This window comes from Eucyclogobius newberryi, unplaced genomic scaffold (genome assembly GCF_026437365.1).
Source record: "Eucyclogobius newberryi isolate DKJ021-1_F unplaced genomic scaffold, fEucNew1.0.hap1 SCAF_19, whole genome shotgun sequence".
Lineage (NCBI taxonomy): Eukaryota > Metazoa > Chordata > Actinopteri > Gobiiformes > Gobiidae > Eucyclogobius > Eucyclogobius newberryi.
Genome location: NW_027315823.1, coordinates 33,926,443 through 33,952,875, shown reverse-complemented (window position 1 = coordinate 33,952,875; position 26,433 = coordinate 33,926,443). Strand labels below are relative to the sequence as shown.

Sequence of the window (26,433 nt, the reverse complement as noted above, 5' to 3'; positions counted from 1 at the left end):
AGCCTCTTTATAGTTTTGAATTGTTAATCACCAGTGTAGCGGTCCATATGACTGAAATGTGAAACAAAAGGATTTATTGGGGGAAAAGTACAGTGTAATAAATTACCATTACCATGAAACTAAAACCCAATGAATAGGTGATATTTTGATGACTTATAATGACAATTAAAACGATATCATATGTTTTTAAAATCACTATGGCAACGGTGGTAGGTTGTTGTTATAACTGTAAAACCTATGCATACAACAGGAAGTTGGAACACATGAACTGAGCGTTATATAGGTCAAAGCCAAGTGTGAAACAAAACAAAATTGCTTTCTTGTCATTGAAATTATTGCTTCATCTCATAATAGGAAATGTACAGCTGCCCAATACACCCACACACATTTTTCATAAATAATCTAATGTATGCATGTGGTCTTCCTGTGCTTGTTCATTCATTTGTGATGTGATGGGCGGAGGAGCTCGTTCACGCTGCCGCGGCCGTGATTGTGGAGGTGCGGCCCGCGTCTCTGCTGCTGCTGCTGCTGCTGCTGCTGCTGCTGCTGCTGCTGCTGCTGCTGCTGCTGCTGCTGCTGCTGCTGCTGCTGCTGCTGCTGCTGCTGCTGCTGCTGCTGCTGCTGCTGCGGAGGAGCGGCGTCCTAAACCTGCAGTGTATGGCCTCGTCCACGGATGCCTCCTCATTTTGCATCGACTGATTTGGTTTAACCGAACACATTCACCGCGAGCGACCATCTCCGAGGCCGCTGCTGCAGGAGGAAGAGGAGGAGACGCATCTTTGGAGAGAGGGGTTTTGTTCGGAGGTGAGGTCTTTTTTTGGATAATAATGGGCCTATACAAGGCACTAATGGAACACTGTCTATTCCAATTGCTTTCCACTACTCTGCTGCTGTAATACGTTATTATACGTTGTTATTATTATACACGCGCGCAGTAGATTTAATGACTGAAGGAAATCCCGTTATAGCTGCACATAATACGGCTCAAACGTGCGTATAACATGGGCCATGGCGTGGTGCATGCTCTTACTTCATGTCCAGAGGTTCATTATAAGGGCTAATAAACGTGATGAAATTACTAGAAAACTTACTTAAAGCCATCACGTCGGGGATTATCCTAAATTAGCCCAACATGCAGTAATAATAGTCCCAAAATGACTGCAACCAATGACTATGAGGTGCTGCTAGCCTAACCACAGACTCTGCATCACACACATCCTTAGCACACATGCTTTAGCACTTACATTCTGACATTTACCGGTACCCACATCCTTCGCTGTGTGAAGGACAGGTTTTGATGGTCTTTCCTTCCTGCTGCTGTCAGACTCTACAACAAACCCCTAGCCCTGAACATGTGTAACTGTCATACCCATGTGCAATACTGTCATAATCATGTGCAATACTGTCATATTCATGTGCAATTACCGTCATACTCATACACAAAATGTAATATTCATGTGCATATAACTGCTGTAAATAAGAGTGTTTACTTATTATCATTATTTTGTTTGATTTTCCTTGAACCGACACCTTAACGTGGTGGAGGGGTTTGAGTGCCCAAGTGATCCCGGGAGCTATGTTGTCGGGGGCTTCAATCCCCTGGTAGGGTCTTCCAAGGCAAACAGGTCCTAGGTGACGGGTCGGACGAAGATCGGTTCAGAAGCCCCCTATGATGACAAAAAGAACAAGGGCGTTTACAGATGGGTGCTTGTTGGCGAGCGCCTGGTGGCCGGGTCTACCCCACTGGGCCCGGCCGGGCACAGCTCGAAAGAGCGACGTGGGGCCGCCCTCCCGTGGGCCCACCACCCGCAGGAGGATCTATAAGGGGCCGGTGCAGAGAGATCTGGGTGGCAGTCGACGGCAGGGGCCTCGGCGACCAGATCTTCAGACACAGAGACTAACTCTGGGGACATGGAATGTCACCTCGCTGGGGGGGAAAGAGCCTGAGCTTGTGTGGGAGGTTGAGCAATATCGACTAGATATAGTCGGCCTCACCTCCACGCACAGTTTGGGCTCTGGAACCCATGTCCTCGAGAGGGGCTGGAAGCTCCACTTCTCTGGTGTTGCCCGCGGGGAGAGGCGGCGGGCTGGTGTGGGCTTGCTTATAGCCCCTCAGCTCAGCCGCCACGTGTTGGAGTTCACCCCGGTGGACGAGAGGGTCGCGTCCCTTCGCCTTCGGGTGGGGGACAGGTCTCTCACTGTTGTGGCGGCCTACGGGCCGAACAGCAGTGCAGAGTACCCGGCCTTCTTGGAGTCCTTGGGAGGGGTACTGGACAGTGCACCGACCGGGGACTCCGTTGTTCTACTGGGGGACTTCAACGCCCACGTGGGCAATGACAGTGACACCTGGAGAGGGGTGATCGGGAAGAACGGCTTCCCCGATCTGAACCCGAGGCCTGCTGACCTCGACTGGGGATGTCGTCGGACGGTGGAAGGAATACTTTGAGGACCTCCTTAATCCCTCAGTCACGTCTTCTGAAGAGGAAGTATAGACCGGGGACTCAGAGGCCGGCTCATCCATCACCCAAGCTGAAGTCACTGAGGTTGTTCGCAAACTCCTCGGTGGCAGGGCTCCGGGTTGGATGAGATCCGCCCTTAGTTCCTAAAGTCTCTGGATGTTGTAGGACTGTCTTGGCTGACACGGCTCTGCAACATCGCGTGGCGGTCGGGGACCGTGCCTCTGGACTGGCAGACCGGGGTGGTGGTCCCTCTGTTCAAGAAGGGGGACTGGAGGGTGTGTTCCAACTACAGAGGGATCACACTCCTCAGCCTCCCCGGTAAGGTCTATTCCAAGGTACTGGAGAGGAGAATCCGACCGATAGTCGAACCTCGGATTCAGGAGGAGCAGTGCGGTTTTTGTCCCGGTCGTGGAACACTGGACCAGCTCTATACCCTCCATCGGGTGCTCGAAGGTTCATGGGAGTTTGCCCAACCAGTCCACATGTGCTTTGTGGATCTGGAGAAGGCTTTCGACCGTGTCCCTCGGGGTGTCCTTTGGGGGGTGCTCTAGGAGTATGGGGTCCGGGGCCCTTTGCTCAGGGCTGTCCGGTCCCTATATGACCGGAGCAGGAGCTGTGTTCGCATTGCCGGCAGTAAGTCAGACCTGTTCCCAGTGCATGTTGGACTCCGCCAGGGCTGCCCTTTGTCACCGGTTCTGTTCATAGTTTTTATGGACAGCATTTTTAGACGCTGTCAGGGGTCGGAGGGTGTCCTGTTTGGGGACCACAGGATCTCATCTCTGCTGTTTGCAGAAAATGTTGTCCTGATGGCTCCATCAAACCCGGACCTGCAACATGCACTGGGACGGTTTGCAGCCGAGTGTGAAGCGGCTGGGATGAGAATCAGCACCTCCAAATCCGAGGCCATGGTTCTCGACCTGAAAAAGGTGGCTTGCCCTCTCCGGGTCGGCGGGGAGTCCTTGCCCCAAGTGGAGGAGTTCAAGTATCTCGTGGTCTTGTTCACGAGTGAGGGAAGGATGGAGCGTGAGATTGACAGGCGGATCGGTGCAGCGGCTGCAGTGATGCAGTCGCTGCATCGACCGTTGTGGTAAAGAAGGAGCTGAGTCGAAAGGCAAAGCTCTCAATTTACCGGTCTGTCTACGTTCCTACCCTCACCTATGGTCATGAGCTTTGGGTAATGACCGAAAGAACAAGATTGCGGATACAAGCGGTCGAAATGAGTTTCCTCCGCCGGGTGGCTGGGCGCTCCCTTAGAGATAACGTGAGGAGCTCGGCCACACGGGGGGGGAGCTCGGAGTAGAGCCGCTGCTCCTCCAAGTCGAGAGGAGCCAGCTCGGGCATCTGTTCCGGATGCCTCCTGGGCGCCTCCCTGGTGGCGTTCCTGGCATGTCCCACCGGTGTTCCTGGCATGTCCCACCGGGAAGAGGCCCCGGGGAAGACCCAGGACACGCTGGAGAGACTATGTCTCGCGCAGCTCCTGGACTTAACATACTGTTCAGCATATCTTTCCCTCTTGTATCACATTCTTTGGAGAAGTATCTGGGACAGTAAGTGAAACAGAATAATGATAGATTACACCATTTTACCACATTTATACACATTTATATTGTAAACATTACATTACATACCTTGCACATTTATTCCCCAGTCCCTTTGAACTTTAATAAGTTCTTCCTGCAAATAAGCAAGACTTCGCATATTTGCCTGCAAGCATCGGTCATAACGTTTCATGAGATCTAGGTGTTTTATGGACATTTCAAAAACGGCCTCTTGTTTGGTCCTCAATGCAATATGTGGATCTTGCATCTTGTACTGTAACAGACTACACGTTATACTTGTAAAACCTACATTCATGTATAGTGTCTATATTTAGCCAGTTTCAACAAGTTATACCTCATTACGATCGCATTCGCAGTAGTACGTGTGCTATTACTTTTGACATTTGAACAACTTGTACTTTTTGCAGAATTTTCAAAAGTATTAGTACTTTTTCCCCATTTGTTGTTGTTGTTGTTGTTGTTGTTTTATGGCGGTTGGCATCCGAGTGTTGCATTACCGCCAGACTTTATTCCTCAGACGTTTCGTAGTCCTCAGACTCTGTCGTAGTCCGTAAAAGTACTCCTCCCATCGCTTTGGCGTTACAAAGCCCATGAGGTCATGATGTGTTTTTGTGACTAGAATAGTTGTTGTGTCAGAGACCAACCGGCTTTATTCCAGGGAGACTCTTCTTCACCTTCCTCGCCCTCTTTGACGTTCGGTGCTTTGGAAGTACAAAGCCCATGAGATCATGGGACGTCTTTGTTGTTTTACAAAGCCCATGAGGTCATGGGACGTCTTTGTCGTTTTATCCTTTAGAAGTCCTTCTTCCATCACTTTGGCGTTTCTAGGCCCATGAAGTCCAAGCGCGTTAGAACATCCTCTTGCTCCTCATCCTCGGCTCAGTCTCCAACACCCCCCAAAATTTAAATGAATTTGGGCATTATGAGTGCGGAATTCTTTAGACTTTATTCTTTAGGCTTTATTCTTTAGAATTTTGTGACGGAGCCAGTCGAGCGAGAGAGCGAGAGAGAGAGGGGGGGGAGAGGGGGAGAGAGGGAGTGGGAGGGAGGGAGAGGGAGGGAGTGGGAGCGGGAGGGAGAGAGAGAGGGAGGGAGAGGGAGGGAGAGAGAGGGAGAGACGCAGACAATCCAGCAATGGCTTCAGCCATTGCAGATTTTCTAGTTTTAAAATGTTCTTTGTCTGGAAGCCTTCGACATCTAAAATGCAATATCAAGATTTTTGCAATATTATAACAACTTTTTTAGACAATAATTTCAGTCAAAACAAAAGATTAACACTGACTAAACCAAGATTAAATAAAGGCTAATTTGGTATTTTGACAGTACATTCTGGCAGATGGAGAACCTTGGAATTATTGCAATATATTTAGTTTGTTGCAATATCAATACTTTTCCAATAAATGGTGCAACTATTAATTCTAGTACATTGTCCCAAAATGTGACACTCAAAAAGACACTCCTGCCCATATCTACTTATTCATTGTAAATATTTTCAATTTTAATTGCCAGTTATATTTGGATTGTTTAGATTTTAAAAAAAGCATCGTCTTTCTAATTTCATACCAGAACAAGACTCAGGTCCTATATTCAGAATCATGAGGTTCCTTCCACTTGTAGGGTAACATACTAGTACAAGTACTGTAAGGTTCTGAATGTCCACCCACTTGTGAAAGAGGGGGGGCATTCAAGGTTGATATTGATTAAAGAATTGTTCAAGAATTCAAACATGACACTCTGCATAAGTATGGGTAAGTTTGAATCGTATTTTTAAGAGTAGAATGGGGCATCAGCCGGATAATCGGCAATTTTAACAACTCTATAATCAGATATCTAAATCAATTAATTAATTAGAAATTAATTTGCTCGTTGATCTAAAGGTTTGAGAATGTAACCGTGACATTGACCCCTTTTCTGGAAATGAAGGAACACTTAACCAAATGTGGGTTATGAAGATTTAATGACCAAATAATTAAACAAATAAATATGAATTAGGAATATGCAAATGAGTCGGTTTACAGGTGGAAAACACTAGACATGATGGTTCTAGATCGATCTAGTGTGTGTTAGAGTTAAGTCTAAAATGAGATCATCAGACAGCCTGTGAAGTGCATTATACGAAACGGAACCAGAAGCTGTGAACCTGAGGAGACGGGCCTGTGTGGGGTCCAAGGGCCTGCGTGGGGTCCAAGAGCCAGCGTGTCGTTCGTGTCGCCTCCAGGCTTCACTCAAGGGGTCACGCTGCAGCTCAGTCCACACGCTGGCCAGAGCAGGGCTGCTCTGGAGCTCGGCTCTGACGTTGTCTGGCCACAGAAGGACTGGGTCAGGTTCTGCGATCTGCGTTCTCCTTGGCTCTGAGGCGTTCCCAAATGAAAAGGCCATAGTGCTGCTCCACCGATGTGGCTGGTCTTAAAGGCTGTGGACTTGAAAAGTTGCAAAAGGTCCTTGCTTGATTTGCAAGATGCAGTTTCAATCACGTTTTTAAAAACGGGCACAGGTTTCTTAGTTCCAGGAGGGAACATTAGCTTCTCTTGGAAAAGTCTTTGTCCCGTAGCGTAGCATCGCTCACGCTAGCTAGGCCTGAGGCCTGCTCCCAAGGCCCGGTGTCATGGACCTTTCTGGTGGGACCCTGAATGGAGGGTCGAGCTTTGAAGGAAACTCGGATGGAACTCCTGGATGGAGCTCTGGATGGAACTGGGTCTGTAACTCCCTGCTCTTTCCTTTTGTCTTTCCCCGCGGGGGGTTTTGGCGCCGTGGCTTCAGCCAATCAGCATGCACGCTGGGGTCAGAGCTGATAAGGAGACGAGATCTGGCTTTGGGCCACAAGAGTTACACAAAAAGGTAAAATTGTCCACACAACAAGTTATGAAACAGTTAAAATGACATGTAAAACACGATGACACAATATGTACATGTAAAGTCATCTGGTGGACAATTTTTTGCAATCTGATGATTGTCTATTAAAATCACTAAAACCGCATAGTCTGTTTAGCATTTTAGCTCTTTGTCTTGGAGAGATCATTACTCTCTGTAATCCAAAAGGAGTCATTTGATGAAAAGTTATTTTCAAAGTTCAGAGCGTCTCTGTTGTCGCTATAACACGCCCTCTTTCTTTTGAGGGCCGTAAAACTCCACACGGACAGCTGATAACGCCTTTAGTACACATTCCTGTCACCATGGCAACAGGGGAGGACATCTGCATATTCTACACACTCATCCAGGCCTCAATGATAAGCAACGCTTTTAAAGGGACCACTTAGAGAAAGCCCCTCCTCAGAAAGGCTTAAGTGCCACCCTCTCTCTCCTTTTTCTCAATCTCTTTCTCTCTCTCTCTCGTACTCAGTCTCTCTTTCCCTCTCTTTTTCTCTCCCTCCCCCCTCTCCCTCCTTTTTCTCCCTCTCTCTCCTTCTCTCCCACCTCCCCCTCCCGCTCTCTTTTCCCCTCCCTCTTTTCCCCTCTCTCTCCCCCCCTCTCCCTCTCAGCACATTATTGATTTATGTAAATGACCAAAATAACACAGTAATATGGCGCCTGGGCTCGGGTCTGTCCTATGGGGGCAGGGAGATCAACCCACCATATGTTCTTCCACAGCAGGGGTTATTTAGTCTGAAATCCAGAATAAAAATAGAAGAATTTAGAACAGTGTTGCAGCTTGCCTTTCCTGACACCAAATGTTTTTGTTAAATCATTTCTTTTAGGTTCACTCTGATGAAGGTTGAGGATTTGGCAAACGTTCTATTTTTGTTTTTGTTTGTTTTTTGCAATAAACTTGTTTATTTCATTCTAGATTTTACATAATAGAGTGACATTTTCAACACAAATGTTAGCTCTTTCTTTATTAAACATTCACTTCTTCTGGTGGTTTTTTGTCTTTTACATTATAGCGTAAAACACATACTTTGAAGGCATACAACTACAGTTGTCTCTATCTCTTTCTATCTCTTTCTTTTTATTTATCTCTCTTTCTCTCTCTCCTTCTCTCTCCTTCTCAATCTTTTGCTCTTTTTTTTTCTTTTTATGGTGTTGCGTAAAACACATACTTTGAAGATGTACAAATACAAAAGACGTACAACTACAGAAGACGAGACGTACAACTACAGAAGACGTTGCTAAAGAATAAACTATAAAGAATAAAGTCAAACGTCTTAGACGTACAACTACAGTAGGTGGCGGTAATGTAACCAACACCAAAGAAGAAGAAGAGCTACAGTTACTACAGAACTACAAGTGGTGGTAAATCATGGATGTATTGTGGTAAATACACCTTTTCAATTACAACAGTGTACAACACAAACACATGGTCTTATTTTGTGTTCAGACGTGGAAGGATCTCGTTGGTCTGAAGACAGTGTCTTTCTGGAGATGCAGGTGTCAACAGAAGATGTCCCTTCACTGACTTCAAGGAGGAAGGTTTGTGCAGAAACGTGTTAGCAGTGTAAGCAGTACTCAATTTTGTTACTTAAGTGAAGTACAGATACAAGAGCAAAGAAATACTCAAGTAAAAGTAAAAATAGCACATACTAAATGTCACACAGGTTTTCAGAACAGTTGAAGCGTTTATTGCAGTGGCGGCTGGTCCATTATGGGCAATGGGGCGATGCCCCTCCAGGCAATCAGCCAATTATGTCAAATGGTATTCAATAAATGGTATTTAATAAATAAATAATATTTCAGTGTTCTTGCTAGGCTGAGGTTGGAGGATGGTTTGTCCCACCGCCTTAGGCGGCGCTCGCAAAAAGTACTTAAAAAAATTGCCCACGGGGCTCTATATGGAAAACCAATATGATCACACTCCGCCACTATTTTCCGACGCTTTTACAAAATAAAGCGGTGCTTTTAACGCCGTGCGCCATCTGACGTTACGCCGTACGCCGTAAACGAGCGCCACAATTTACGCCAGTTTGTAATCTAACTGTTTGGATTAGCAAGGGTGGGACTTGTGTGTAATTTGCATCTCTGTGACACTTGATTGGCTTTACAGAGCTGGAGAGCTGCAAGACTACATCCTAATTGGCTAATCTCAGTGTTAATCAAAAGCTAACACTTCCGTTTAGCTTCTGTTGCAAGGACATCGTGCTGAATTTTTTTTTTCTATGAAATGGGCAAAAGGAAAGAAAAAAATGGAGTTGACGAAAACTTTTTTTCTGCAACATGGAGGCCTTCATGGATCTGACATAATGTATTGGACCTAATTGAGTGTCTGCATTATGATTGTATTTTAGGATTATAGGAGCTTTGACAAGTTTCCACTCCTTGACATTTTCACCGATTTCAACAAGTTATACCTCTTTATGATCGCTTTCACCGTCTTATTGCTGCTGTTGCTTTTGACATTTGTACATCTTGTACTTTTTTCAGTATTTGCTTATATTTTTTCAACTCCTTAACACTTTCACCAATTTCAACAAGCTATACCTCTTTACGATCGCTTTCACAGTCTTAGGGGGGCTATTATACCAGAATATTTTTAAGTATTTGCAAAAGTAAATTGCTAACGCTAATGCTAAGCCTAATGCCTGCCTAGTAAGGTGTTCATTGGGTACATGTGCTATAGCGTCAGGCCATATGTTCCACCGGCCCTGCGTTGCTTTAAGTGCCAGTACTTTGGGCATATTGCAGCGGTCTGCAGAGGGAAGCAAAGAAACTTTTACTTTGTGCTTTTCTGTACAAAGACCGTGTCTGTTCGTGCTGTGATTGTCACACGTGGAAATGGATTACATATTCAAAAGGCAAGATTTGATGTGTAGATTGTCAGGCTTTGTGACTGGGGAGCGTGAGGGCACACGAGTACGTGGTTGGGCACACGAGTACGTGGTTGGGCACACGAGTACGTGGCTGGGCACACGAGTACGTGGTTGGGCACACGAGTACGTGGCTGGGCACACGAGTACGTGGCTGGGCACACGAGTACGTGGCTGGGCACACGAGTACGTGGCTGGGCACACGAGTACGTGGCTGGGCACACGAGTACGTGGCTGGGCACATGAGTACGTGGTTGCACACATGTGTGTGTCTCACCGATGGGACGCCCTATGCATATTAGGTCCAGTTGTAAATGCGTATTTAAAATGTGTATTTATAAAGTTAATGTAAAATATTTACTTTTGGACAATTCAAAAAGCAAAACAAAACAAAACGGCGATGTCAAACAGCCCCCTCTATATTTTGTAATTTGTAATATTTATCATCATTTTGATAAAGATAGGTGCAGATTTTTGTTCAAAGCTGGGCTTGAACTCGTGCAGAAGAAAAAAACCCTCCTCAAACCATATAATACTTTTTACGCCACTAGTGCAATGTACAGATATCTGTTCTCAAATGTAGTGAAGTAATAGTAAAAGCTTCCACAGACAAAATACTTACATAAATAACTTTTTACGTAGGCAACAGTACTTTTGGACTTTGATACGTTTCATCACCACCAAAGATAAATAACAGGTACAACATACTTTATTCTATCAATTTAACAAGAATAGGTTTCCAAAAAAAGAGTAAAAAATAAATAAACAACTTAACAGCCTGGATGGATTTTTATTTTTAATACTGAGACAAGACATATTTGACTGTATTTCAAAATAAATTAACTGTTTCATTGTACATTTTCCTGCCAACAGTGGCCAAACAGTTCTGAGTACTACTGATAAATAGTTTCTTCTCCCTAGTCGAACGAACAATGAAAATGCACATCCTTATAAAGGCAGAGAGAACAGACGTTTACATCAAACCAGTGTAAACCAGTGCTGACATGCCGGAGCCCAGAGGGATGCTGGACTCTCAAGGTCTCAAGGCCCCTGACATCACAGTCTATTGTTCGTTATGATTATAAAGACCTTAACTCAGTGAAAACTAACCGTGAAATACATTGTTGCATGACGTTTTTGCATTACACCACACACAGAGCAGAGCATGTCGTTGTGTCCCTGAGCAAGACACTTCACCTTCTCTAAGTGAATCAATAAATAATGACTTTAGTGCAGCATCTGATAGTCTAACTTGAAAGCACTATAGAAAAAAAACACTATTATTCTTCTTTTTTATCCATGAGGTTCTGCTTCTCTTCCGTGAATGAAAACAGACGGAAAAAGGAATTGCTTAGTGGAACGTTTTTCTGTGTCTGTTGGCAGCACGTTCTCTCACTCCCCAAACACATCTCACGAACTGGAAAGGTGTGTAAAGACAAATGTAACATGCCAGGCTAAAAAGATCTCTCTTTAACAACTTTGAAACCTGTTATTTATGGCAGAAAAGGCCACGATTTTACCGTGAAAGTATGAAATTAACTGTGCAGTGGGGGAATAGACACATTTTTTCCCAGACTTTTCAAAATACTCGTAGTCCCTTTATACTTTGGTGAAGTTATTTGTGTCTTGCTCATTGAGAACTGTAGATTTTGAACCCCCAAACCCTTAGAAACAGGACAACATTTCTACCTGCTGAGTAATATTGAATTTGATTAACATCTGGAAAACCTCTGTGAATCTCTGCTAACTCAAATCCAAACTTGTGAGTGGATATCAGACTTTTTTTCTATTCAAAGAAATATGGTACCAATTACAGAACATTCTATAGCCGTGAATCATGAACCAAGCTCAATGCATGTATTTATATGCTATAGGGAGTGAGATTTCCTTTTCCGTTTTTGATTCTGGTCCAGGTTTTATCCAGGCCAAAACATATCATTGCTGTTTGCTCATGATTTAGCTCTGTAATTTCGGCGAGTGTTTGTTGCTGTTCGAGCGCTGGTCTAGTTTTAGTTTAAGTTTAATCATGTGATCACTGCTGCTCAGTCCTGGTTTTAGGAAAAGGAAAACGTCCCAAATGATTTGGGAATTGAAACCTCTTTAAAGTAACTGCCAAACAATTAATTCAGAGCTTTATACTGTATCTACAAATTACTTAAATCATTAATGTAGCAGTATGTAACTTTCTGGAGCTGTTATTGTCACCTGTAAATAAAAGTTAAAATAAAGTTAAAACCATATTTCTAAACATTCTGCATGGAGATATATGAGTTTAATGCCATATTGTGGAATATTATAGCTAAAGGAACAACAGTTCTATGGAAACAAGCTGGAGGAGGCTCCCCAGGTCAAGCATGACAAACGCAAACAACCAAAAAAGAAAAACATGCTATTATATTAGTTTTAATATACAGACAGAAAAGTTACAAAGTGCATGTTTAAAATGCTAACTAACCTGGACTGATGTTGGTTTCTGTATGTTCAGGTTTAAGGATGCGTTCTCTGCGGAAGACCTTGTTGTTGGCCGTCGTGGTGTCGGTGGTGGTGGTCCTGGCTCTCCTTCACTCGTGGCCCACCCGAGGCTACCCGACGGTGGATGTGTGGCAGCGGCGCGGACCCTTGCTGTCGGACAGGAGCCTGGAGGACAAGCTCGCCGAATCGGACCACCAGCTCAGCTCCATCCCCATACGCGTACGGGAGAGCGTCGCCAGGTGAGCGTGGGCACCAATAAGGGAGATTGGAATGTGAGGGAATCAATGGGTGGTGATCACTTTCTGTATTTGATGGTGTTATAATATCAGATGGAGGGCACAAGTGTATTTATGGGTTTCGTTGTCCTGTTTGTTGGTGATATTTGAGGATTATTGCACATTCAGCACATTCAAAATATATATTATTTTGTATGTGTGGCAAGGGAGCTGAAACCCTTGGATGTAACACTAGAGATCCACTATTTTTGAACGCAATATCTAAATTTGTGATAAACCAGGGTTTAACTGGGGCTAAATCAGGCTATGGTTCTCAACTGGAAAAAGGTGGCTTGCCCTCTCCAGGTGGGTGGGGAGTCCTTTCCCCAAATGGAAGAGTTCAAGTATCTTGGAGTCTTAGGAGTGAGGGACGGATGGAACGTGAGATTGACAAGCGGATTGGTGCAGCAGCTGCAGTGATGCAGTCGCTGTATCGGACTTTTTTGGTGAAGAAGGAGCTGAGTCGAAAGCCAAAGCTCTCGATTTGCCAGTCAATCTCTCACCTATGGTCATGACCTTTGGGGGATGACCGAAAGGACAAGATCGCAGATACAATTGGTCGAAATGAGTTTCCTCCGCAGGGTGGCTGGGCGCTCCCTTAGCTTGGAGTAGAGCCGCTGCGCCTTCACGTTGAGAGGAGCCAGCTGAGGTGGCTCGGGCATGTGATCCGGATGCCTCCTGGGCACGTGTTTCGGGCATGTCTCACTGGGAAGAGGCCCCAGGAAGACCCAGAACACCCTGGAGGGACAATAGTTTGGTTCCCACTTGACCGGACTAAACTGATCCGGCTCAGTTGGCGGCCATCCTTAGACCGGATCAAATGACTGAGACTCAGATAAGGGGAAGAAGATGGATGAAAATCAGGACTAACCAGGGCTAAATGAGGACTAAATTAGGGCTGAACTGGGGATAAACTAGAGTTAAACCAGGACTAAACCAGGGCTAAATGAGGACTAAACTGGGGGTAAACCAGGACTAAACCAGGGCTAAATGAGGACTAAACTGGGGATAAACCAGGACAAAACCAGGGCTAAATTAGGACTAAATCAGGAAATCTGTGAAAAAACAGGGTTAAACTAGGGCTAAAAGGAGAACTAAACTAGGGCTTAAGCGGTTTAAAAAGTTGTGTTTTTTTTTGTATAATGTACTGACAAAGCCAATTATTTTATGGTGTTAAAGGATTAAGAGTCAGATCATTTTGGTCTGATTATTTGTGTTTCTATCTCTGGTCCTCAGTCTGTTGTCCCGTAACAGCTGTATATGTGAAGGCGACAGTGGAGGGTTAAACCTGCCGTTCTCTCAGCTCTTGTTCCCCCGAGTCTCTGCTCACTCGCTGCACACCGCTTTCAAGCCCTCGGAGCTGGAGGAGCTGAAGAGGAGGCGCGCCCAGGAGTACCAGAGCTTCCTGAAGAGGTGAGACACACATGCCCATCACAGTGAAATATGACATAACTGTATGTAGTCAGCAGTGTCTGGGTATTTTATTTAACCTTTATTTAACCACAAACACCCATTGAAATCGAAATCTCTTTTTCAAGGGGGACCTGGCCAAGAGCTCAGCAGCACACGTCAGGAGCATTCAAAGTTTACACATTCAAAACAATTCGGAATAGTTGAACTCATATAAAGTGCAAAAAAAGTGCCATAGTTTCACAGTAAAGTAAGTTCACATAAATAGATTCAAGCGCACAAGCACTGAGAAATGGAGTTCCACCGACTTTTTTTGTAAAAAGGAACAAAATGTGTTAAAGGAAAGATCAGACCATTGAGTGTTCCAGTGTTCTTCTGTGCGCAAGTATTTTTTACAGCCCAAACCCTTTCGGTCATGTCTTTGGTATTGTTATTCCCTCCTGTATCCCGAACACCTTCCTCTTCAGGTCCCAAACTCCTGCAGACGTCCTGATCATTGCCGAGGCAAACAACCCTTTACAGTTCCCCACACAGGGGGTTGAGGTGCGCCCGCTCAAAACAATCATCATCCCAGGTACAGCACATTCTAAGAGGAATTCAAAATGTCCTCTGATCAATCAAAGTCAACACTGTTTTCTCACAGGTTTGGCCTTACACGACAGCCCCAGAGAACGCTACACAGTAAGTGTGTTCTTCACTCTTTTACGGGCCATTATTAGTTGGCACAACCTTCCTGTCACTATGGAGATGTTATTGTTTTGCCTACAATATTGTTTAGTTTTTTTCTATGGAGACAAACTGTCAAGAAATCACACATGAATCAATGCTATTCCTTAACAGTCAGAGAACATAATTCAACTTAGAATATTAAACGACACAGAAATATCAGACGTTTGTATGGCAAGCTTGGGAGAAAACGCCAAGACGGGGTCACGCAGGCTGTTGTAAGCAGCCTGCGTGATCCTCCTGCGTCTCACACGTTTTTTTCTCATGCTGGTTGGTTTTATTAGATATTCTGGAATAGGCGGGTCACATTTCTCATTGGTCAGCTTCACATCAAGGCACTTGTTTTACAACAGCTGGTATTTTTCCTAGAGATCAAGCCCCCCCCCGGGGCAACATTCTTTACGACACCTTCACAAACAAATGCTGTCACACACCCGTTTTTCTCTTAGACTGAAGATGTAGATCATCTATCACTATTATGCAGATAAAATACATCACAGAAATATAATCATATATTCACATTTTATCACATTTCCCTCCTGTTTATCAAAGCATTAGTCTACTGTCTCATATGCCAAACACATTACTCTTTTCAGTTTTCAACATGTCTTTCATATTGTTGTTAAAATGACACTTTTACACTCAAAAAGTGATGCACATTTCTCAACATTGAACACACTCCTTTTCTCTCGGCCCACAACATGTCTACTGCATTACTGTCCTAAATTTTGAGTCAGATTGGTCAATCTCTGTAATTTGAAAAACAGACAATTTATTCTGTCTATAATTTTGTGCGGTGTGATGGGAAATATAGAAGTACAAGTGGAAGGCCCTCAAACCCGCTGCTCTCTGGTCAGTCAGTTTGACTCGTCAGGGACCTCTCTGGACACCCCAATAGAGTCAAATACGTAGTATCAGGTGCTACTGGAACCAGATTGTCCACTAACCTCTCGACCTTGACCCTGCGGTATGGTTCTGGGTGATGCTGGTCTTTGTTATGACCATGGCTGGCCACAAAAGGGATACATAGGCACAACGTCCCACAAGTGTCCCCACACCACCATACGCTTGGTTTCTTAAGCGAGCTCCTTCCGCTGCTCGCTTCGGTCACACCTTTGACACAAATGAACTGGTACATTTCCCATCTCAATTCATAATCTTATTAACATTGCATGTAGTTATGTTGTAGCAGATAAAAAAAGCTCTCTTAGTTAGTGCAAACAACAGTGGCTGTATAATATGCCATTGTGTTTCTTCAGCTACTGTCATGTCAATTATACATTATACATTATACATTTCATAACCTTTCAAGTTGATCACTTATTTTCTTCCCTCTATTTTCCCTTTACCGGTATATACAGTTGTGTATGTTGATCGATTGTCCCAATTGTCCCGATTGTCCGGTGCATAATACAGGTGTTCAGCACCCATATTACCGTCATCGCCGTGATGATGATAACTCGTTGATTCTTTTCTTTTCGCAGAGTATGGTACTCTGCGCACCGTAGACTCTGGCTCTCGTTCATCGTAGCAGAGTATAATGCTTTGCGCATCGTAGAATCTGTCTCCTGTCCATTGTAGCAGAGTATCGTACTCTACCGTAGACTCTGGACAAAACTCATACAAACGAAGTCCTGCGTCCTGTAGATTGCTTATGGATCTGGTGCTGTGTTGTCCAGACATTTCTCTTAGAGCGATGCACCCATGATCTCGTCCTTCCACTGGTCGGTGTGTGGCTTCGTCCACTGGCTGTCCCACTTTGCTCGTCTCTGTAAACACCACATCTCCAACACGTTCTTGCTGCGGTGATAAACAAAGTCTTTTCGACATTATAATGTATTTCAAACAGTTCTCTTGTTTACAATTTTTTTTTAGTAATTATTGATTCAGAATATTTGTTTACTCGTATATCCCTCCATTTGAGAAATGGCCTTGCCCATTTCTCAAACTTCTACATTTAAACAAAATTCAATAATCCAGATAGTTTACAACGATGTAATCAAGGAAGAGATGGAATTGCGTCTGCCACTCCACTCCGCAATGTCACCTCAGTCCTTTCACAGTTCAGTGGTCACACATCCCTGGCTGAGCCCCTCTCCCTCCAAGCGCTGGCCCCCATGTGTGTCTAATCCGACACTGCCAAACCTGTAACTTGTAAGTCTGTTTTACCACCATTTGTTTCAAACTCTAAATGTTTCAAACCCTAAATGTTTCAAACTCTAAAAGTTTTGTATCCACGTGTGCGCGCGTATGTATGTATGTATGTATGTGTGTGTGTGTGTGTGTGTGTGTGCAATACAAATACGTCAAACAATAATAATTATTGATTATAATTCCCCCGTTGAGCTGGCCTTAAGGGTCAGTTCACAACTTTGAATATTAACATCAAATTTCACATCTCCTCTGTGGGTGTGGCCTGAATAAGGTCACACATCTAATGTAATATGTGCTAATCTTCTATATGTGCTTCAGGTGAGTTTCAAACTCAATCTCTCACACCTGCTCATGTGATGCTTTACAAACATTGTGTATTAGTTTGTTCTAGCAAGTCTATATGCGTATTAAAAAATCAAAATGATTCTAATCCTTCCCCTTGTTCATAAGGCACGTCTCTTTTATCAACCTGTTTTTCCCCTTGTTGCCTACTTTCTTGTCTTTTCTTTGTAACATCACATCTTCCTCTCTGTCTTCTCCTCTGTTTCTCTCTGTCTTCCTCTCTATAACGGAGGAAACACCCATTTCCAAATTTCTAAACCTGCTTTTTCTTTCTCTCTTCACTTACTCTTACTTTCACTTGTAACCTGCTTTTACTTTCTCATTGCTGCTGATATAACTATCAGACGCGGCATCCCTGGGATTCCAATGTTTAAATATCCCTGTCATTTTGCTTCTAAACTCATGTATTGATTACCCATCCCCCTGTTTAGTTTTCACTATTTACAGGTAATCTGCGGGTCTCGTAAAATGTATTCTTCTCCTGCATTACGCTGCTCTACACTCCTCCCGTTATCAATGGTTTCATAACTCCTATAGCGTCTAATTTTAGATGATATTGTCTTATTTAAATCTATTCAATTCTTGATTGAATCTCAACAATCCTTCAGGTATTTACTTTAGAATGTCAAATTCTTTTATTACTCATCACGTCAACCCCCCCTGAGGTGTTGCTCTTGGTGTCCCTGTGATCCAATGAAATTTCCCCATGTGGGACAATAAAGGATTATCTTATTTTATCCGTAAAGATAACGGCATCTGCTCCATTCTGAGTCCTCCAGATTCTTTCCCAGTCAATAGCCCTTGTTATCTCGGACTATCTTTTATGACCCATATTCTCCCATGTCCCACCACTTGGTGTCGTTTGCCTTTAGTTAATGACACATTCATGTCTTTCCAAGGAGGACATTGGACGTCACTATTTAACTTATTCCCTCACTTACGTCTACATCGCAATACGAGGTTTCCTCATGATAATACAAATAAGTAAGTTACTGATATAACTTTTACTATCACTTTACTTACTGCCCGTTCTACTCCTATGTCCAAAAACTTCAGTAGTCACTCATTTACCCATATTATCATTCCCAGGCCGGTGCCTGTATTTGATTCTAAATTTAAAAACACTTCTGTCTTTTCGTCCTGTACTTTCATCTAGTCATGCATTAAGTCCAAAAAGATAATTTTGTCAAGTCCAAAAATAAAACAAAACAAAACGTAGCTTTGTTTGGTGCACACAAAAAACACAATGCCGTAAAAACACAACTTTTGTACTATGTCGGGGACAGGAAGTGTCCTGTCATGTGATCACGTTCCCCAATATATTGGCCATCTATGAAAATCTGAATTAATCTTCATCTCTTAGCAAGTTTAATAAAAACTTTATAATTGATTGTTGTCAATCAAAACAAAACCCTTAAAATTTGTTAAAATACTAAAATTTAAAACCAGCTGGGTTTAGTTCCTAATTCATTCACGTTCAGAGTGTCCTCTGAGCTGCTTTCCCTTCTCCTGCCTTGTTGACCCCCCTTATCTCCCCCTCTCTGCCACGTCATCTGAGCATGCTGGACAAGTCTCCCTCCAAAATCCTCTATGACTTTTCCTTTGTCTTTTAGTTTGGGGTGATAATTCTGGCATTATGTGGTCTCGGTCGTCTGAGAGAAATGCTACATGCTTTACAGACAAATTCACCCTCGTCTGCAAATTTTAGATCTCTCAGAATAACGCCTTGTGACCCTTGTATGATTAATTGTGATTCACACTTGTTAGTTAATCACTTATTAATCCTCATTCACACATTCACACTTTCTTACTTCGCTCGTGCACAGCGCTTACATTCACACTTCTTTATGTCAGTAACAAACTCGTACATAAGGTTTCATGACTTTCTTTCGGTGAGAAACTTAACTCATGATGAGCAATTTAACTCCTTTATGTGAGAAACTTATCTACACAAAGCCAACCAATAACCTTTCAGCAATATTGAACTCCCTGCTTATGTGAGAAACTTATCTCGTACATAAGCCTACAATATTTCCTCAGTAATATCAAACTGGGCAAAAAAGCCTACAATATTTCCTCAGTAATATTAAACTGGGCTTTAAAAGCCTACACTATTTCACAGTAATATTAAACTGGGCATCCACCGACAATATTTCACAGCAATATTAAACTGGGCATCCACCAACGATATTTTTAAGAATGATCAAACTAATACATAAAACGTTTTATGGCTAACTCTTTTTCACACACAAAAAATGTTCTGACCTCTTTGTCGTCTGTTCTCCGCTGCCTCGAAACGATGCGCTCTCCTCGCGGAGAATGAGGTGCGATGGGCGGCCACGGGAAAAGTGGACTTCTTTCTGCTGTGCACACAGACTTTCACCGATTCACCCGTCAATCTCCGCGAAGGGCAGCTGGTCGTCCGGCTCGATAGGACCAGAAAATGTCAAGAAATGAGACATACACCGATGCTATTCCTTAACACATAGAGAACACAATTCAACTTAGAATATGAAACGACACAGAAATATCAGACTTTTGTATGGCAAGCTTGGGAGAAAACGCCGGGGACGCAGGAGGATCACGCAGGCTGCTTACAACAGCCTGCGTGATCCTCCTGCGTCTCACACGTTTTTTTCTCATGCTGGTTGGTTTTATTAGATATTCTGGAATAGGCGGGTCACATTTCTCATTGGTCAGCTTCACATCAAGGCACTTGTTTTACAACAGCTGGTATTTTTCCTAGGGATCAAGCCTTGGGTAAACATTACCCAAACTCCTCTGGGCTGTCACACCCCCCCTGGGGCAACATTCTTTACGACACCTTCACAAACAAATGCTGTCACACACCCGTTTTTCTCTTAGACCAATGATGCAGATAAAATATCACTATTATGCAGATAAAATACATCACAGAAATATAATCATATATTCACATTTTATCACACAAACAGGTGACGCCGCAAAGCAAAGTTACTGGTCTGATCCTTGGAGAGGCGACTCGCTCTCTGTAAATATATAAATGTACGATAGATCAGTTTAATGCTATACAAGTGTTCTCGCTGAGGGGTTTTAGCATGGTACTTTTTTTAGTACTTTTTGCGAGCGCCCTCCCACCGCCATCCTTCAACCTCAGCCCAGCAAGAACACTGCATACTCTGAAAGCAATGACATCTCCATGGAGACAAGCAGGTGGTGGACCCTCATCAGAGAAGTTACATTGTGCTTCTTTAAGATCTCCTTGCACATTTGGATAAAAGTTGTTGCTCGCAGATTATTAAACTCAAGAAAACAAGATAAGATAAGATAAGATAATCCTTTATTGTCCCACATGGGGAAATTTCATTGATGCAATGCAGGTAGATACAGAGGTAGATACAGAAGAAAAGAACAGATAACTTATAGGAAGTTTGAAAAACACTCTCAGAAGAAGATCTCTTATAAAAATCTTAGGATGTCTGTGACGATCTCCGGGTAAGACGACGGTTCTCCACAGTTTCATGAGTTCCCCCTTTGTGTAAACGCCAACCAGTTTTTGACCTTAATCCATAAATAAATGTAATTATTTAATTATTATGTGTTGAAGTTCATTTGGAGACAGCAGCAGAAGCTGGTTAAACTTCACAAACGGTTTGAGTCCCGTAAGAGTGCGCTCACACTACAATCACCACAACAAAATGGTGACTAAACTGGGACTAAACCCTGAACTAACTCTGGTTTCAACTAGAACAAAATCAAAAGATATTTGTTTCCTAGTGTTACGAGTTTAGTGTTGTGAGAAGATACATCACGATACAATGATTATTGTCACAAAACAAAAGTGATTTCATTCTAATACATTACTGTTCCAATAGTATGTGAGCACCTTCATGAAACAAATCAAGTTATTGTGATACAAACAGCTAGATCAAACAACTATACATTTAGGTGTGCTTTTTAGATTTGAATGACTTAATTTTGCATCTAAAATAGTCATGAATATTTGTTTATATTATGAAATATGAACAAATAAATAAATAATCTCGACATCCTCACTTCAGACACATGACCAGAACAGGATCAAACCAGTTCCACGCCAGGACTAAACTCTTCATTACAAAGTTTCCAATGTGGCGGTTCTAACTGCGTTTTGTGTCCTCAGGTAAACTTCACTGTTGCTCTGGGGACCCTGAGCGTAGCGGCGGAGGTGGATGGCGTGAGAGTGAAGGGCGACGGGGAGAATCACATGACAATAACGAGCCTCGCCCTAAACAGCTTAAACAGACAGCTGCAGTTTGTAACGTACACAAACACTCTGTTCCACCCGAGCACCGCCGACACAGGTGACCACCACTACAGCCTGTAGTCTTATGTCATATGTAAACGCAATCTTTTTTCCTCCCTATGGTAAACTAAAAGCATTAGCCGACCATAATTTATATAAAAACAGCCATATTCTTTCATAAATATGTTTAGATATTGAATGTATTTACAGATGAATCCCTGGTAATGCTATAGTCACTATCTTTAAGCGATCCATCGACCCGTAATAATCCTAAATGTGATCCCTAAAATGAAAAATAAGAATAATGTTACTGAATAGTATTCAACCTGTTTACGTTTGTATATCATATATTTCAGTGCAATTTGAAACAGACCGACATCAAGCCTCTTTTGTCATAAAAATACGTCACAGTACGACTCCTAAACTCTACAACACTGGATCCAAACAAGGTAATAACTAAATAAAATGACACATTTGTTGGTTTTGTCTTCCAGTTAGGTAACATTTTAAAGACTTTTTCCCATTCAAAAGATGTAATATTTAGTTTTTAATAATGTTCTCTGTGGCAACTGCCTTATTGCTCATTATTCTCATCAAACTCGTGAATACAAAAAGATCATTCAAGAGCATTAAAGTGACCCCAAATCCCTTCCCTGTCTGTCCTCAGGGTATAATGTGAGTGCCCTGGTGACCATCGCCACAAAAACGTTCCTTCGTTACGATAAACTTCAGGATCTGATCGACAGCGTCCGCAGGTTTTACCCCACGGTTACCATAGTGATCGCTGATGACAGCGAGCAGCCCAAAAGCATCTCGGGACCCTTCATCGAGCACTACATCATGCCCTTTGAAAAGGTGAGGGCGACCTGGTTAAATCTTTATGTAGACCTCATTTAGTCCTGGTTTAGTCCGGGTTCACTTCTGCTCTAGTCCGGGTTTAGTCCTTTTTTTAGTCTGGGTTAAATCCTGCTCTAGTCCGGGTTCACTCCTGCTCTTGTCCTGCTCTAGTCCGGGTTTAGTCCTTTTTTAGTCCGGGTTAAATCCTGCTCTAGTCCGGGTTCACTCCTGCTCTTGTCCTGCTCTAGTCCTTTTTTAGTCTGGGTTAAATCCTGCTCTAGTCCGGGTTCACTCCTGCTCTTGTCCTGCTCTAGTCCGGGTTTAGTCCGGGTTGAGTCCTGCTCTAGTCTGGGTTAAATCCTGCTCTTGTCCTGCTCTTGTCCTGCTCTAGTCCGGGTTTAGTCCGGGTTTATGTCGGGTTTAGTCCTGCTCTAGTCCGGGCTAAATCCTGCTTTAGTCCGGGTTGAATCCTGCTCTTGTCCTGCTCTAGTCCGGCTTAAATCCTGCTCTATTCCAGGTTTAGTTTGGGTTTAGTCCTGCTTCAATCAGGGTTAGGTCCTGCTCTAGTCCGGGTTAAGGCCTGCTCTAGTCCGGGTTTAGTCCTTCTTTTGTCCGGGATTAAATCCTGCGCTGGTCCGGGTTAAATCCTAATCTAGTCCAGGTTTAGTCCTGTTCTAGTCCGGGTTAAATCCTGCTCTTGTCCGGGTTTAGACCTGCTCTAGTCCGGGTAAAGTATTGGGTTTATTCTGCGTTCCAGTCGTCCTCAGAGGTCAGAGGTCGGAGCTCTGAGAGATGTTTTCTCTGAGTTTCTGTGTTTTATCATCAAATCAGAGAAACTATGATCAATACATTATAATCTGTGTCCAGTAACGACTCAAATCAAACAAAAATAGAAAGCTGGAAAGCTCAAATAAACCTTCAAGTTCTTGTCATGGCTCATGAAACCACTTGTGGTGGTGTTTTCAGGGCTGGTTTGCTGGCAGAAACCTGGCTGTGTCGCAGGTCACCACTAAGTATGTTCTCTGGGTGGATGATGACTTCATCTTCACAGCAAACACCAAACTGGAGAAACTTGTGGATGTTCTAGAGAAAACTACACTGGATCTGGTGAGTAAACGTGTGTTAAGCACCTCCTGGAGAAGGCTTTGTGCAGTGGTCAGTCTCACTTCATCAGTACAAGGGGCTGTGTGAAACATAATGCAACACTGGAATTAAATCAATATTTTAACATTGCAGAATCTTATTCAAACAAAGCCACAGAGAATGTGTGCTGTGATCAAGGGCAGGCAGTCACAGGCAGTGTATCTACAGTTTAATTCTATAAAAAAAACAAAATTGTGCCTACTTTAAAACTAGGCTTTCTCCAGAGGGCTTTACACTTCACTGCAGGACGAGAAATGTTATTAACATACAAGTCTGTTTAATGAGGCAAAATTGGTGAAAGGGGCGAGCACTTGGACCAAAGAGCAGGGCTATTCAATTGGCGGCCTGCGGGCCAAATCCTGCCAACTAAGTAATATGGTCTGGCTCATCATGGTAAACTGGGCCATGGGCCGGACCAAATTGTCTGGTATCCTTGGTGTTATCTGTGTTATTCAATACCACTGTTCAATGCTTAATATTAACTGAATCAGGTCTTATTGTCATTTATATTTAACACCTTATTGTCCTGTTCAGATTCTATGGTCTAGTCCTGGTTCAGATTCTGAGGTCTAGTCCTGGTTCAGATTCTGAGGTCTAGTCCTGGTTCAGATTCTGGTCTAGTCCTGGTTCAGATTCTGAGGTTTAGTCCTGGTTCAGATTCTGTGGTCTAGTCCTGTTCAGACTCTGTGGTCTAGTCCTGGTTAAGATTCTGAGGTCTAGTCCTGGTTCAGATTCTGTGGTCTAGTCCTGTTCATACCCTGTGGTCTAGTCCTGGTTAAGATTCTGAGGTCTAGTCCTGGTTCAGATTCAGATTCTGGTCTCGTCCTGTCCAGACTGTGGTCTAGTCCTGGTTCAGACTCTGTGGTCTAGTTCTGGTTCAGATTCTGGTCTAGTCCTGTTCAGACTCTCAGGTCTAGTCCTGGTTCAGATTCAGATTCTGTTCTAGTCCTGTTCAGACTCTGAGGTCTTGCCCTGATTCAGATTCTGGTATTGTCCTGATTCAGATTCTGGTCTAGTCCTGGTTCAGATTCTGGTCTTGCCCTCTGGAAAATATAATTGAACGGCCTTAGATCCTCCGGAGCCGCTAGTCATTAAACATTAACATTCACTATTAATATCCCCCTGATATAACAAAAAGCACTGACCTGCACAATAAGTAGTATGAATTTCTGAATTTCACGAATTACTTAAATCTAACTGATAGAACAATGGTTAACATTCCTGACTCACTAGACACAATGTCCTAAAGCCATGAGTTTCAGAGTGATTCAAGCCAAAATATGATATGAAGCTGAAACATGATGCACATATAAATCCACTTGTGCAAATTTTCAGCAGTTGCTTTCAGTTTGAGAACAGTGATCCCACAGTCACATTTTATTTGTGCAGGTGGGTGGAGCCGTGCGCGAGGCCACGGGTTACACTGCCACCTACAGGCAGACCATCTCCATTGAGCCTGGGGAGGAGGAGGGCGACTGTTTGCACGTGAGGAGGGGCTTCCATCACGCCATCGAGGGATTTCCAAACTGTGTGGTGACAGACGGCGTCATAAACTTCTTTCTGGCTCGAACAGATAAAGTCCAGCAGGTGGGATTTGACCCCAGACTGGCCCGGGTCGCACACTTAGGTGAGTCTAAACGATCTGTGAATCTGAATGGATGTAAACGTTAAAGGTGCACTTTTGTGGCGGAGAGTTCGACCGTCTCCATGGTAATGCTTTGCCTGACATGTTTCACTGGAAGGCATTAAGTTTATTTATCCCCATGGAGACAAGCAGGTGATGCCACCTGGCCAAGTTACAGGTCAAATCTGTGCAGAGGGGACACCGTTCACAGAAAGAATGTTTTTAGCAATGTTTTAGGAATTAAAACACCTTTAATTGAATTTTGCCACACATTGAAACATTCCTGGCAAAGCAATAACATCTCCATGGAGACAGGGCTCTAAAATATCAGGTCACAGTCATGTTTGTCATGTTTTCCAGTCCAATGACATTGTTTACCTAAAAAAACATTGTTAATGTAGATCCCAACTCGGTAATAAAGCTCAAATCGAGTTTGTTAGCTTGGCACCTCAACTGTAACGGTGCAATATTTAAAGGTGCACTATCTAACCTTTCTGCTTGTCTCCTTGGATACAAGATGATGGCATTAAAGGCATATCTATCTATCTTGCATTTATTCAATTACAATTACATGAATTATTGCTAAGATTAAACTGTGAAAAGCCTGCACCTCTCCACAGATCTGATCTGTAACTTGGCTATGGTGACACCAGCTTGACTCCATAGAGATAGATATGCTTAATGCCATACTGTGGAACATTCAAAGCAAAGCAATAACATCTGGAGACAAGCGGTTTAAAAAGTTACACACAAAGATAATCATTTTTTTAAACTTTTCTTCATAACAAAACAGAAACAATACAGTTCACAAATGAATCAACCAGTTTCAGATTATAAGTGTTCCTCTGAAAACACAACTAAATAACACATTTAAAGTACATTGTGTCCATTTCCTCAAGTAAAGCTCTGATTATATTTCAGAGTTCTTCATAGACGGCCTTGGCTCGCTTCACGTCGGCTCCTGCGATGACGTCATCGTGAACCACGCCACCAAAATCCGACTGCCGTGGGTCAGCCAATCAGAGAGCGACAAAACCTACGCCAAGTTCCGCTACCCTTCGGCCTCGTCGGACGCCACGCAGACCAAGGACAGACTGCTGTACTTCAAAAACCGCTTTCAGTGTTTGACTCGTAACTAAGACTTGAGCGCCGCCATCTTGAACTCTTCTACTCTTCCTGAGTTGCCAAAGACGTTTTTTGTGTACGACCATTCGCAGCAGGAACATTCACTGCAAAATCAGAACATCATCTGGATTCCAAACAACGAGAAGTTTTACACGTTTAGATTTATCAACTCACATGAAATAGACACTTGAAATAAGAAAATAAATGAGTCAGAAAACTTTATTAAAATGATAATAAGTCTAGTCTTAAACAGAATACACAAATATTTAATACTTATTTGTGATTTAAATTTCAAAAAACTAAAC

At 43.2% G+C, this 26,433-nt stretch overlaps 1 protein-coding gene across 1 annotated transcript; it reads left to right on the top strand.

The window, feature by feature from the left end:
- Positions 1-642: 642 nt before the first annotated feature.
- On the top strand, positions 643-26,270 carry b4galnt1b (beta-1,4-N-acetyl-galactosaminyl transferase 1b). The gene is made up of 12 exons (XM_072452749.1): positions 643-804; positions 8,334-8,425; positions 12,242-12,467; positions 13,740-13,916; positions 14,381-14,487; positions 14,557-14,594; positions 21,277-21,457; positions 21,756-21,848; positions 22,067-22,254; positions 23,203-23,343; positions 24,769-25,006; positions 25,925-26,270. The coding sequence occupies exons 3-12, from the start codon at positions 12,250-12,252 to the stop codon at positions 26,140-26,142; spliced, it is 1,599 nt and encodes a 532-aa protein (XP_072308850.1). The 5' UTR covers positions 643-804; positions 8,334-8,425; positions 12,242-12,249; the 3' UTR covers positions 26,143-26,270.
- Positions 26,271-26,433: the final 163 nt, after the last annotated feature.